Source organism: Vombatus ursinus, unplaced genomic scaffold (assembly GCF_900497805.2).
Source record: "Vombatus ursinus unplaced genomic scaffold, bare-nosed wombat genome assembly UNPS02014830.1, whole genome shotgun sequence".
Classification (NCBI taxonomy): Eukaryota; Metazoa; Chordata; class Mammalia; order Diprotodontia; family Vombatidae; genus Vombatus; species Vombatus ursinus.
In genome coordinates this window covers 19,734,487-19,749,198 of record NW_020954608.1, presented here as the reverse complement: position 1 = coordinate 19,749,198, position 14,712 = coordinate 19,734,487, and the positions used below count along the sequence as shown (strand labels likewise).

The 14,712-nt window shown below is 33.4% G+C and overlaps 1 protein-coding gene across 2 annotated transcripts in view; it reads left to right on the top strand.

Annotated features, from left to right (window-relative positions):
- Window positions 1–14,285, top strand: part of HGF (hepatocyte growth factor) — a 100,608-nt gene extending 86,323 nt beyond the window's left edge. For both annotated transcript variants that reach the window (XM_027838574.1, XM_027838573.1), the window contains exons 12-18: window positions 154–192; window positions 5,654–5,750; window positions 7,475–7,549; window positions 8,598–8,744; window positions 8,908–9,014; window positions 9,130–9,275; window positions 10,008–14,285. In XM_027838574.1, the coding sequence (XP_027694375.1) occupies window positions 154–192; window positions 5,654–5,750; window positions 7,475–7,549; window positions 8,598–8,744; window positions 8,908–9,014; window positions 9,130–9,275; window positions 10,008–10,184 (788 nt within the window). In that variant the 3' untranslated portion in view covers window positions 10,185–14,285. The remainder of the gene's footprint in view (window positions 1–153; window positions 193–5,653; window positions 5,751–7,474; window positions 7,550–8,597; window positions 8,745–8,907; window positions 9,015–9,129; window positions 9,276–10,007) is intronic.
- The last annotated feature ends 427 nt before the right edge of the window (window positions 14,286–14,712 follow it).

The following is a 14,712-nucleotide window of genomic DNA, read 5'->3' as shown; positions in this document are numbered from 1 at the left end:
AGAGAGAGAGAGAGAGAGAGAGAGAGAGAGAGAGAGAGAGAGAAGGTAATTACAGCATCTTGAAGTATTTTGTTTCCTTTACATAGCTACTTACTTTAGGAATTTTTCCAGTCATTTTTCATCAATTTTAAAACATTTCATTTACTTTTACAGGTGAAGGTGATACTACACCTACAATTGTCAATTTAGACCGTAAGTAATCTTCATAAAAGCACTTAATTTATACATATACATACACACACATACACTTATATTTCCTTTGTGCCTGTATCAGGATCTTTCATGATTTGCTTAAATTTTCTTCCTAAGACTTTTTTTATTGTCAAGGATTTAAAATTCTTTAATTTCATGTAATAGGGAGATAAATAATATCTCTTTAAAATGTACTTGTTAATTTTATTGGAGGATCATTATATGTGTATGTAAGGGAAAAAGAAAGAGACACTGGCAAAGTAAATCATGTAAAGTAAGTATTATTTGATTTTGGACATTGTTTTTGTATTTCAGTTTGAAATACAAATAGAATATCAGCTTCACAAGGGCCAGCATCTGTCTTAGTTTATATCACCCATTAGAGATATAAAGTAATGCAAGTAGCATAATATTCTTGACATATTAGCCATTTAATATATGATTATTAGGTTGATTTAGCTGTTAGTATAACTGAATGTATAACAATATGACTTCATGGAGGCATGAGAAAAAATAATTTAAAAATTATTCAGTTGCCATTCTTCCTTCATGTTCAAAATATTATCCTTCCATGTTTCCTATTTTATTCAAGATTATTTAAATCATTTTTAAAGTGTCTACTAAGCACCAAGCTTAGCTAAGCTATTGAAAGCTTTTACATTTTTATACCTTCCTTAGGTTGAAGGAGGTATAAGGATTATTTCAATTTCACAAATCAAGTGAGTCATACCAAAGTACATGGGAAAATAATATAAATACTTAGGTCATTGGACATGTATGATAAATATAAAAATAACAAGGACTGTGGAGGTCAACTAGAAATAGCAGAAGGTGGAGTAAAAGGCTAACAGAGTTTAACATTTTTACCTCACAAATGCATTATGAATATAGATTGTAAGTTCCTTGGGGTCAGAGATTGTCTTTTGCCTCATTTTATATCCCCAGTGCTTAGTACAGTGCCTAGCACATAGTAGGCAGTTAATAAATATTTACTGAATTGAACTTTTAAATGCTCACTCTAGAATATCAGAATCTTAAGAGTTGAATTCTAACATAATGCTACATCATGAGAATTCACATTATGGAGAAGAGAATAAAGAATTATTAGATATACCATTCTGTTATACTCTTCAGACTTATTCTGTGCTCTTCATCTTATGAAGGAGATTATACTCTTTTGAGAGTTATCTCTGTTGGGCTCCAACTTAATGATTGGCAGCTTAATATAATTTAATTGATTTAATCTCTCTCCAATGTAAAAGCTCCTCAGATGTTTAAAGATAGAAAGTATGCCTCTCCTAATTTTTAACTCTTAACCCAGGATAAAATGCCCAGTTCCTTTAAGCAGTCATCAAATGATACTATTTCAAGTCTCTTCATCATCTTTGTCCTTGTTCTCTGGAAATGCTTCATTTGTCACTGTCCTTCATAATATATGATGCCCCAAATTGAACACAGTGCTCCAGTGATCAACCACTGCAATAAAACACTTGTTCTTTTCAAAGTTTAAGAAAAAAATCCCTCAAACATAGCTATTTTACTATGTCACAGTTCAGTCATTCAGTTGTGTCTAACTCTTCACAGACCTTTGGATCATAGTACACCAGGGCCATTTATCCTCCACTATCTCCTGATGTCCAAGTTCATGCTCATTATTTCCATGACACTGCCTATTCACACCCTCTGCCATCCTCTTTTCCTTTTGCCTTCAATCTTTCCCAACATCAGGGTCTTTCCCCATGAGTCCCATCTTCTCATTATGTGGCCAAAGTAGTTAAACTTCCACTTCAGTATTTGACCTTCAAGTGAATAGCATGGATTAATTTCTTTAAGTATTGACAGATTTGATCTCCTTGCTGGCCAAGGGACCCTCAAAAGTCTTCTCCAGAATCACAATTCAAAAATATTGATTCTGTGGTGCTTAGCTTTCATTATAGTCCAACTTTCATGGCCATATGTAATGCTACAGGAAAAACGATAGCTTTGACTCTGAACCTTTGTCAGCTAGACGATATTTCTGCTTTTTAGGATGCTGTCCAGATTCACCATAATTTTACTTCCAAGGAGCAAGGGTCTTTTAATTTCATGGCTGCAGTCACCATATGCAATGATCTTTGAGCCCAAGAATATAAAATCTGATGCTGCTTCCATTTCTTCTCCCTCTATTTGCCAGGAAATGATGGGAACAGTTGCCAAGATCTTAGTTTTTTGATGTTAAGCTTCAAGCCAGCTTTTCTTGGTTCACATATTGCTGAAGCCTAGCTTACAGAATCTTAAGCATAACCTTGCTGGCATGTGAAATGAGTGCATTTGTTCAGTAATTTGATCATTCCTTTGCATTGCCCTTCTTTCGGATTGGGGCATAAACTAATCTTTTCCAATTCAGTGGCCACTGTTGTGTTTTCAAATTTGCTGGCATATTGAATGTAGCACTTTAACAGCAACACCTTTTAGGATTTTAAATAGATCAACTGGAATTCTATCACCTCCACAAGCAGTGCTTCCTAAAGCTCATTTGATTTCATTCTCAAGGATGTCTGGCTCTAGATCAGAAACCACACCATAGTGGTTATTGATAAGATTTTTCTTCTATTATTCTTTTGTATATTCTTTCCACCTCTTCTTAATCTTTTCTGCTTCTCTTAAGTCCTATCATTTTTGTCTTTTAACATGCTCATTTTTGCACAAACCTTGATACTTTCAATTTTCTTGAAGGGATCTCTTGTCTTTCCCCATTCCATTTTTTCTTCTATTTCTTTGCATTGCTCATTTAGGAAAACCTTCTTCTCTCTCTTTGCTATTCTCTGGAATTCTGCATTCACTTGAGTGTATCTTTCCCTTTCTCCTTTACTTTTTGTTTTCCTTTTTTCCCCAGCTACTTCTAAAGCCTCTTCAAAGCCATTTTGCTCTCTTGCTCTTCTTTTTCTTTGGAATGTTTTTTTGTTGCTGCCTCCTGTATAATATTACCAACCTCTGTCTATAGTTCTTCAAGCACTCTATCTACCAGATCTAATCCCTTAAATTTATTCATAACCTCCACTTATATTCATAAGGGATATTATTTAGATTATACCTAATATGGTCTGATGGTTTTCCCTTCCTCAATTTAAGTCTGAATTTTGTAATAAGAAGTTTATAATCTGAGCCAAAATGAGCTGCAGGTCTTGTTCTAACTGACTGTATAGAGCTTCTCCACCTTTGACTGCAAAGTATATAATCAATCTGATTTAGATATTGACCATTTGGTGATTTCCATGTGTGGAGTAACCTTTTGGGTTGTTGAACAGGAGTGTTTGTTATGACAAGCAAATTATGTTGACAAAACTCTAGTCTCTACCTTGCTTCGTTTTGTACTCCAAGGCCAAACTTGCCTGTTATTCAAATTATCTTTTGATTTTCTACTTCAGCATTCCAATCCCCTATCATTGAATGGTTTGCCTTGGATTCAAACAGATATTATTCTGCCATTTTTGAGATTATACCCCAGTATTGCTTTTCTCACCCTTATGTTGACTATGAGGACTACTCCATTTCTTCTAAGGGTTTCTTGCCCATAATAGTATATGTAACGATCACCTGAATTAAATCCACCTATTCGCATACATTTAAGTTCTCTGACACCCAAGAAGTCAATGTTTAATCTTTTCATCTCATTCCTGACTACAACCAGTTTACCTTGGTTCATAGATCTTCTATTCCAGGTTCCCATGCAATATTGATCTTTACAGTATCAGACTTTCCTTTCATCACTAGGCACATCCTCAGGTGAGGTTCCTTTCAGCCTGGGCCCAGCTGCTTCATTAGTACCAGAGCTACTTGTCGATGTCCTCCACTCTTCCCTAGTAGTGTATTGGATACCTTCTGACCTGAGGGGCTCATTTTCTAATGTCATCTCTTTTATCATTTTAGTACTGTCCATGAGGTTTTCTCGGTGAAGACACTGGAGTGGCTTGCCATTTCCTTCACCAGTGGATCACCTTTGGTCAGAACTCTCCAATATGACCTATCCATCTTGGGTGACACTGAAGGGTATGGCTCATGGTTTCTTTGAGCTATGCAAGCCCCTCTACCACAACAAGGCAGTGATCTAAGGGGGTATCTTACTATATCTCTAGGAAATATATTTCCAATCACTTAATTATCAGTAATATTTAAAAGAAATCTTTGGAAATTTGCACTTGTGGGAGCCAGCATGGTATAGAAGAGGGGACACTGACCTGGAATCAGGACAGTCTTGGGTTCATAGCCTGTCTCAGATAATTATTAGATGTGTTAGCCTGAGCAAGTCACTTAACTTTTCTCTGCTTCATTTTCCTCATTTGTAAAATAAGGGGGTAGGGCTCTATGACCACCTTGACCCTTTCCAAGTATGCATCTATCATGCTAAAACATTCTGGTAGACTTGAATTTGGAGCAAATGCCAAAAGAATCAGTGCCTAATGCAATTGTAGCAGAATGTATCTTGAGCAATAAACTGGCTTTTCACACCATTGCCTTCTCCCAGACCTCACATAGTAGTTACAGTAGGAGGACAATGTGGAATTCTTGATTGGGACCGAGTTTCTTGGTACCATGGATCATCATTTGTGAACCCTCCATCCCACATTGACCTATTTGCTTTGGAATTGCTGGATTAGTTGTTACTAATTTGCATAATTGAAACACATTTTTGTGGGTTTTTTGAGCAAAGAGATTTTCATGAATCCCAGATAAGTAGACAGAATAACTCACTTTCCCTCCCCACTGTCTGTGCTTGGGATTTCTCTCTATTTTCTCCTCTCCTTTACCATTTCCTATTAGTTGGGACAGCCCTTCCTCTTTACTCCAACCTTTATTTCTTACCTCACTCTAAGATTGGTTAAGAATGAGAGCATAAGAAACAGGACTGATACTTATTAGGGTGAAGGGGGGGGGAAGGAATGGAGTTTAAGCCATCACAACTGCTCCCATTTCTATTCTTCCAAAACCCTCCCCTACACCTGCCACCAGTTCTAGAGTTACTAAATGGGGTATCAGCCCCTCAGTTCCAGAATTAGTCTCATCAGCAACGTTCCTAGTGCTAGAATCACCAAAATCAATTCATCAATAACGAAATCATCTAGAGTTTATCCGATGAGTCTTAGATCAAAGGTTCTTAACTTGGGCTTTATGACTTTTTTTTAAATATTTTGATAAATGTTACAATATAATTTGCCTCCCTTGTAATTCCAGGTATTTCATTTTATTCATTCAAAAAACATTATTGCATATGGTGATAAGGTTCTGTTGTGCTATCAATAGTAGACTTCTGTTACACAGATTATAGGTTACAATTTGGTAAACAGTATTTTTAAATGAAAAAATGCAATCTCAGTTTTAAGCAATCAATTTACAAATGATACTTTGGAACATAACCTATGCATATATTTGGACTTCATACATGTGTATTGTTTTTAAATGCTATGTTTGGGACTATTTTTAGATCCTGTCATTTCCTGTGCAAAAACAAAACAGTTACGAGTAGTAAATGGAATCCCAACACAAACAAATGTGGGATGGATGGTTAGTTTGAAATACAGGTAATTATTATATTTCAGGCAGAATACCTAAATATGTATTCAGTTTATTAATTTTTAAAAGTTTCTCTAACTTCCATTTCTATTATGTATAAGCATATATAAAAAATATACATACATGTATGTATGCTAAGAATAACTGGCCCCGATATGTGTGTATGTATGTGTGTATGTGCATGTGGGTATATATGCATATATATGTACATATATATATGTACACACATACATACACATTTATATATTTGTGTATTCTCAATATAGAACCTATCATCTAAATGATCTACACAATTATTCATTCTAGAGCATATCAGTTTTGTTACTGTAAATCCATTTATGTCATATAGTATATCCAGAATTTAAAATATCTTTGTTTTAGGGATTTATCTCTAGAAGATGAATGGTGTAATATGATTCTGTTGCAGACTAATCTTATAAGGGAAAATGGGTGGAGAGCCTATTTTGTTCATATTTTTATAACATTATATAAATCAAACTGGTTGAGAAAAAAACAATAGCCATCAGAATCTAATATTAGAAATTAGGAGGAGGGAGAACTGTAGATGCTATGTAATTTTCCAGGAGAGATATATTTTTAGTTCTAGACTCCTTTTTAAAAATAATATTCATTTAATTCTATTAATCAAATATTTATTAAAAGCCTAATATAAACAAGGCACTGGGCTAGGTGTGGAGTTACAAAGACATAATGAAAAGCAGTCTTTCTATCATTTAAATAGTTCTTGTATCACTGTGCTTACAATAATGTAAATGAAGAGCTCAACCACTACCAACACTGAACATTTTATACTTTACAATTATAATGAACAAGATTGTTCCTGAAGAAGAACTGAGAAAATGTACTTATGTTCCTTTTTTTTTTTTTTTTGGAAGAAGTTGAGAAAATTGTAGGAAAATTTTACATTTATTGTCAGAATAGATTAATATGTTGACTAGTTTTGCCGAATTGCTTTCCTCTTTTCTTTCTCCCCTAAAATAGGGGAAGAAAATGGATACATTTGGAAATTATGGTGTTGTAAAAGAAAAAAAATCAATAATTTTTTGATATTTTTTAAAATCCTAAAAACAGCCCCTGCCCTCAAGGAGCTAACATTCTACTAGTTGCTACCATAGACCATACTCAAGGCTAAATAAAGCATTCTTGGAATTTTCACCCTCATTTTTATTTCTTTTTTATGTTATATTATCTAAATTCTGATTCCTCATTTTAGTACATATTATTTAGATTGCATTGTATGTTACAACTATGCAATTTGTACATATATACACAGATAATGTTTACATATACTTTATACAGTAGAAGCAATGTAATTAGAGATAAGCATAATGAAATTAGAAAATCATGTAATACAAAATATTGAAGATAAAGACCAATTCTGTTATCAAGAAATGTCTATTCAGAAATAAGTAAAATCTGAATTTGTCTGATTGGTGGTTGAGTGCAAACTCACCTCAGCCCTTTATATCCAACCTGGGCTAGACTATATTTCATAGTCCATCTTGCCATCCACCAAGGCACCTTGCCCTCTGGCCCTTTTCATCCGGCTTTCACATCTTCTCTTGTACTGGGAATGATAAACATATTACTCCTCTCATTCCTACTGGAAAGGGTGTGACAATTTACTGCTTTTAGCATGTGCTTTAATAAATGTCTGTTGAATCAAACTTGTTATGTTACTTGTTACATTTTCTTATTGTTTTCCTCACAGAAATAGGCATATCTGTGGAGGTTCATTAATAAAAGAAAGCTGGGTTTTAACTGCAAGACAATGTTTCCCTTCTCGGTAAGATATCTATAAAATTAAATATTAATTTAGAATAATTTTGATTTTGTTAGTTTTTATTTTGCTATTAATTCCATTCATGTACATTTATTGCTTGGAGATATAAATCAAGGAGACAGTACATGATTTACTACTCTTATTTATATTTTAATCCACAGACTGCTCTTGGCTTCATTTCATTTGGCATTTGTAAATCTGCATATGCATTATCCTTCAAATAAATTCCTATGAAAATCAACCTCAGGAAGGGGAGAGACACAGTATATTATATGCCTTAAGAAATCTTCCACCTCACCTACTTCTTACTAGACATGATTCTTTTTCTTTTGTTTTTGGAACTAGTAAATATCTTTGTCAGTGTTTTATTTTCATTGCAAATTTAAATTTATCAAAATTGATTTTTTTAGACATGTTTAAATTGGTGGAGGTTAGCCATGGTGAGGAAAATTCTTAGACTAACACGTATCTGAAACTTTTCTGAAATAGCTGCTTAGAACATTGAGGGGTTCAGTGACTTGCCCAAAGTCTCATAGAACCAGGTTGTGTCAGAGGTGGGGATTTGAACCCAAGTATTTTAAAGATACAGAATTCACAAAGCACTTCTATGCCCACTTTGGTGCATAAGTGGCACATCCCCTAACACACAGATAAGATGTAGAGCTGGAAAAGACCTTACCTATAATTTGGCCCAGGCTCCTAATTTTACAGAAGTAGGAGATGAGGCCCAGAAATGAATTCTGACTAGATAGAAGTAAGTGGTAGAGCTTGAATTTAAATTTCACTATACTGCAGGCTATAGGGATTTGTAGGAAACATATAATTTGAGCTACTCTACGGACTGTCTTTGTATAACTGTGCTTAATCAGGATCTCTACCTACAAATGTGTTGTCCTCCATGCTGTTATTTGTAGACTACAGCCATTCTGAATTGCATTTGATTTTTGCTGTATTATGCAAATAGACCAAGAAGAACACACACATATAAAGTAAAAACATAACCACCAAAGTTATACTAAAATTATATGTTACATTTCAATATTTTATTTAGAACTAAAGATTTGAAGGACTACGAAGCTTGGCTTGGAATCCATGATGTTCACGGAAGAGGAGAAGAGAAACACAAACAAGTTCGAAATATCTCTCAGTTAGTATATGGACCTGAAGGATCAGACTTGGTTCTACTAAAACTTGCAAGGTTAGTACCTAAAATTTGAAGATTATTTTGAAGATATATTATTTTTTCTTAACATAGAAAGAAGTTGATGGGTCATAATGCAGATGTATACCTTTGCCTTCCTCTGTGGAAAAACCTCTAAAAATGTTGAGTAAAATCAAGTGTGTTGACTTTTTTTTTTCAGACCTGCAGTACTGGATGACTTTGTTAGTACAATTGATTTACCTAATTATGGGTGCACAATTCCTGAAAAGACCACTTGTAGTGTATATGGATGGGGATACACTGGATGTAAGATATTTAACTTTCAATTAAAATGCTATGTTGCTTATTTAAATAGGACTTCTATTTAAATACTATATTATTTCTCTACTTATAACTGATTTTAATTTTTTTTTTATTTAAGTAATCAACTTTGATGGTCTCCTTCGTGTAGCACACTTATTTATCATGGGAAATGAGAAATGTAGTCAATATCACCAAGGGAAGATCACACTGAATGAATCTGAAATCTGTGCTGGGACTGAAAAAATAGGAACAGGACCATGTGAGGTAAAAAGATCTATAAATCTAGAATGTATAATAGGAATTATGTTCTCCAGTGTATTTCCTTTGTATTTTTCTCATATTAAAAAAATAAAAAGTCTGTACTAAGTATACTATATTATTATACCAGAACAGTCCATCTCATTACCTTAAATGACTCCATAAAAACATGACATTATGAAACTAAAATTACAAAGGGAAATTAGTTCCATAGGATATAGGGATGACTGAATGGCATTTCTATAGGCTTTGCAATATTATGATATGTTGTGATTATAAGGTATTAAAGGCTTTGTGTAATGGTATTATTCAGAGTAATTGTTTGTACTCTTTGTCCCCTTTCCCCCAAACATAAAACAAGAGATAAACCATGCCTGATCACATTAGTAGAAATCTTATGAGCATTTGCCAAGTAAAAGGAATGACATCTCAACTGGAAGAAAACCTAAAACTAAGGTTAGGCAGATCCTAATATCTTGCCATTCCCTCACCACCAAATGTATCCCCCTTAAATAAGATTATTCCCTAACCCTTGAACATGCCTCCTGCTTTTGAAACTTCCATTCAGTGCACACTTTCCTGTTAGAAGATAGAATTAATTTTAATTTTGTTTGTATGGGATTAAAAATAAATGCTTGTGTATAACCTCATATGATTATAATGGATTGTACTAAATTATAAAGAATTATCTTTTTATCTCTAGAATAATGCTATTTGCTATGCATGTCCTTTTCCTAGGGAGATTATGGTGGCCCACTGGTTTGTGAACAACATAAAATGAGAATGGTCATTGGTGTTATTGTACCTGGTCGTGGCTGTGCCATTCCAAACCGCCCTGGGATTTTTGTTCGAGTAGCTTATTATGCAAAATGGATTCACAAAATCATATTGACTTACAAGGTACCTCAGTCATAGTTGAAATAAATGCGGCTGGAGCCTCCAACCACTATAGCTCCTCTTACAGAGCGCATGAAACGAAAATGTCACATATAAAAATCCTAAAAAAAAAAAAAACACCCTACTTGACTGTCAAGTTTATTAAGATACTCATTGATATAATGAGTGTTTTCTGTCATTCTGTCTGTCAGTGTTATTTTATAAATGTTGAAGTGAATTAAGGTATGTGCAAGTATAGTAACATATCTCCTGAAGATACTTGAATGGGTAAAAAAAATTACAAAGTTATTATTGCTAGATGATAAAAGATTTTTAAGGAAACACATCAATTAAATTCCCTATGCCACTTTCCAAGTTTAGTACCTTAATAATAAATCACAATTTAAAAATAATGTTATGTCAAACTCATCACCACTATATATTATCCTCATTTTTAAAGAGTTCCTTTAAATTACATTCCATTATATCATTTAAGATAACCATTCTCATTGCTTTCATGCCTGCACACGCTCATGCACAGGCACATACACACACACACACACAGAGTCATGGCATGTAGTTCACGGTCCTCACTATTTTGGAACCATGTAATTCTGGTTTCTTGTCAAGCAGTATAGCAGTTTCTCAATGCTAGAGAAGAAGGAATACAGAAGAGTGCCAAAAATAAAAGAAATTAACTTAGTTTTTGTTCAAATAATGCAGTGTGTTAGCACTACTAAAAGTTGATAGGCATCTCTGCAATCATAACCTACTGAAGACTAAGAAGTCCTATTCTATGGTATTTGCCAACTCTTAGCATGTTAGGTGCTTTGTTGGTGATTTTGTAGAATGGATATCCATATAATCTTTCCCCACTCAATTCAAGTCCATTTATTTATGCAAGTTACTTATATTCTCTGCCTAAAGAATCTTTTAGATTCTATGTAGATACACAAATTAAGAGGAAAAACTTTCTTTCTTTGATTAAAAGATGCTCTAAATAAATTATTCCTTTTCTTATATTTAAACAATAAGTCAAGTTAATTCTTTTAAAAACTCATAGTGCCAGATGAATACCAAGATTACTTAAGAACAGCTATTGAAATAATTTGATTGGTATTGAAAATATTTTAATCACATAGCTCTACTCTATAAGTAGCCCCTCAATGTGGACTTATTAAAATTGTATGGAAAATCCTTCTCCTGATCCAATATGTTGTGATAAAATCATGGGTTTTGAGGCAGAAGACCCTGGTTCAAATTTTTTTATGCCATTTATAATATGTGTTAATGGTGGCCCTCTTAATCTCTCTCTGGGTTCCAGTGCCTGATATGTAAAATAATGGAATTGGAAAAGCTGACCTCTTTATTCCTCCTAGCTCTAAGACTATGATCCCATAAAGAAAAATCTATTTAGAGGAGGAAAGAACAAAATTATACAGGAAGCCATCTTTAACGATGAAATGGGATCATTCTAGTATGGCATTGCATCAAGTTCACTGTGAATTGATCTGTTCAAAAGCTACAAGAGATTTTTGATGAAATTTTTACTTAGTTTTTAATAAAGAAGACCAACAAGGTCTTTTGACCTGGCTCTTCATGTAGAGATTTTGTTTGGAAACACAGTGTCTGAATTCTGTCTTATTGATTGCAGTCCATTATGAAAAGGAATAATGTGGCAAGTTTCTCACAAACATAACAAAAAATCCTTCAGAATTTGAGATCATTGGGAGCTATAGTTATTTACTCATTTGGTCCTGGCAGGATACAATCCCTATGAAATTGAATTGCTCTCTCTCTATCTCTATGTCTTTCTCTGTGCTTGTATCTGTCCATATTTCTTTCCCTCTGTCTCTTTGACTTTCTTTGTCTTTGCCTCTGTCTCTCTTTTTCTGTGTGTGTCTTTCTGTCTCTATCTCTCTTAAAACCTAGAACCACAACTAGGTCCCAGATGCTTTCACACTCTCTAGTCTTTAACATAACCCTCTTTGAAATTATACTGAAGTGTTTGGGGTAGGAACCAGTAAAAAAGAAAGAAAACCTGGTTGTGAGATAAACCATTCAATGAAGGATGCTAGAACCTAGAGAGATGTGGTAGTCGAGATCCTTCAAGAAAAGAATAAGCAGACAGTGCTTTCAGGGAGTTATCTATAAAGCAAGATGAATCCATCCCAAATCTCTTGGTTTGACTTCATTCTCTTTTACTGATCACCATTTTAACCAGGCAAAATGCAGTATGTTGGAAAGAAGACATATATGTTCAAATGCATATCCTTAATATAGTCATGGTCTCAGTGTCATTGTTTGTAGCTCACATATGAAAGACTATTTTTAAAAAAGTTTTACACAGTGCCTAGATACTTTAAAAAGAACTTTTCCCTATATCTTTGAAAAACAAACACTTCACTGTCATTTATTATACATTCCCATGAATGGGAAAATGAATAGATAGGTAAAGTAGATAGACGTACCTAGAGACATAAGACACAACTCTATCCCTTTAAAAATATGTATTCTTTATTCTCAAAAACTGACCCCCCCCTCAAAAAAAATTGGAGTAATTTGATAACTTGGTCTAATTCTTAGAAAACTTACATTTGTTTTAAAGTGAACTCTGGAAAGTATAATAAGAATTTAAAGAGAGAGAGAGAGAGAGAGAGAGAGCAAGAGAGAGAGAGAGAGAGAGAGAGAGAGAGAGAGAAAGGACAAGAGACCAAGTCACTTTTAACTAGTATGATAATGTGTAATCACATTGATAGTTTTTGGTAAAATACATAAAAATCTATTTTGTGATTAATGTTTTTCATCTTGAATAAAGAATAACACTAATAAAATTTATATATTTTCCTTGCAACTCTAAGATCTTTTTGGGAAAAAAAGGAAATAAATTAATTAGGATGAAACATTATTTTGAGTTATCAAGAGAAAGACTTCTTAGATTAAAAGACTGCAATCATTTTCTGTTTTGACAATTTTAAAAAATGGATATTTCCTAACTGGTGTATTTGTAAGTGTTCTGTTCTACTAAGAATAATGTTAAAAAACCTAAAATATGTTATTATCCTTCTGCTGGGCAGGAGGCACACAACCTTTTTATATACTTTTATTGGGGGGAAGTGTTATTATATGATGTGTAGGGATTTTTTTTTACCTGTTTTCTGTGGCAGTGCCTCAGTAAAATGGTTTATAGGGAGTCAAATCTCTATAACAGGCTAGGGCTTGCTATCCAAGTGTTCAAGTGATTTCGAGATATAAGGAGGAACATGAGACACTGGAGGGCAAGAAAAGAGAAGAATAATGATGTGATAGCAAAGTTGTATTTCACTTATTCCTGTGAATATTTCTTGTTGGTACCAATGGTACTGTACAAAGTGAATGTTATAGCCACAGCTTTTTCTTTAAAAGGAACACTGTCAAGAAATGAAAACACTTTATCTGTTCAAAATTAGGTTTATATCCAGTATTTCCCTGATATTTCTGTGCAATTTGCTTTTAGAGAAGAATCATTATATTCATGATGAAGAAATGATGTTGTCAGAGAGAATATAGGACACTACATTATTATACACCCTAATGACAGGATGCATCCAAAACTCCATCATAGGTCTTGTAGTTTTTGAAGGTAGCCATTTTGAAGATAAATTATTCAGTATATTTTGTAAATAACTTATTTGAGAGAAGGGGAGTTTCATGTTAAAGAAACAACTTGTGCCTTTGTATGTATTTTTTCATGAGACAGTTCAAAACCAAAGTTAATTTTCAATCTTTAAAAATAAGTATAACCCTTAGAATTTCAAAAAGGAAATGTAAGCCATGAGAAACCTTTTGGACCCTAAAGTCTTGACAGTGTACCTTTTAAATAGGCATATTTCCATTTGCACAGAAAGTGTTTGTCTTTGAGAACCCATAAGTGGAATACTGTGGATGTTATGACCATTTGTCTTGCATGTAAATAGGAAAATAATAATGCTGCCTATTGAATGGGTATAGCTGGAAGCTTACCCAAACAAGGGAACACTGTGGTTATGACTTGTATTATAAATTTTCTGTAATTAATGGCATCATTATTAGTTAATAAAGTTATTTTTGTAACCTTGTTTATCATATTGTTATAATTAATAATAAAATATTTTACCTAGATGCTTTCTGTCTTTTATTTCAATTAATCACAGTATTTGGATATTTTGGTTTTAATTCTTGAAAGAAATCTATTGAGGCTAAATTTTCACCTGGGATACAGACATTGATAAACAGTATAGTTTGCATACTTTGTAATTAGAAAGTAATACGATCTTTATCTAGCCCTTCAATATAGAAATGTTACTATCCTCTTATTCTTCTCAGCATAATCTGTTGCCTTGGGCAAATAATTAACATTCTGGGTTTCAGTTTCTTTCTCTGTAAATGTGTAAAAGATATTTTTGCTCCTTATTTCTCAAGATTTTTGTGTTTTAATTAATTGATATTTTAAAATTGTTGCCAAGGTACTTGTAATAAATTGTCAACCAAATTCCAATATAAAATACAGAGATAAAGATACTTTATAAATTTCTTAAAAGGTAAAATA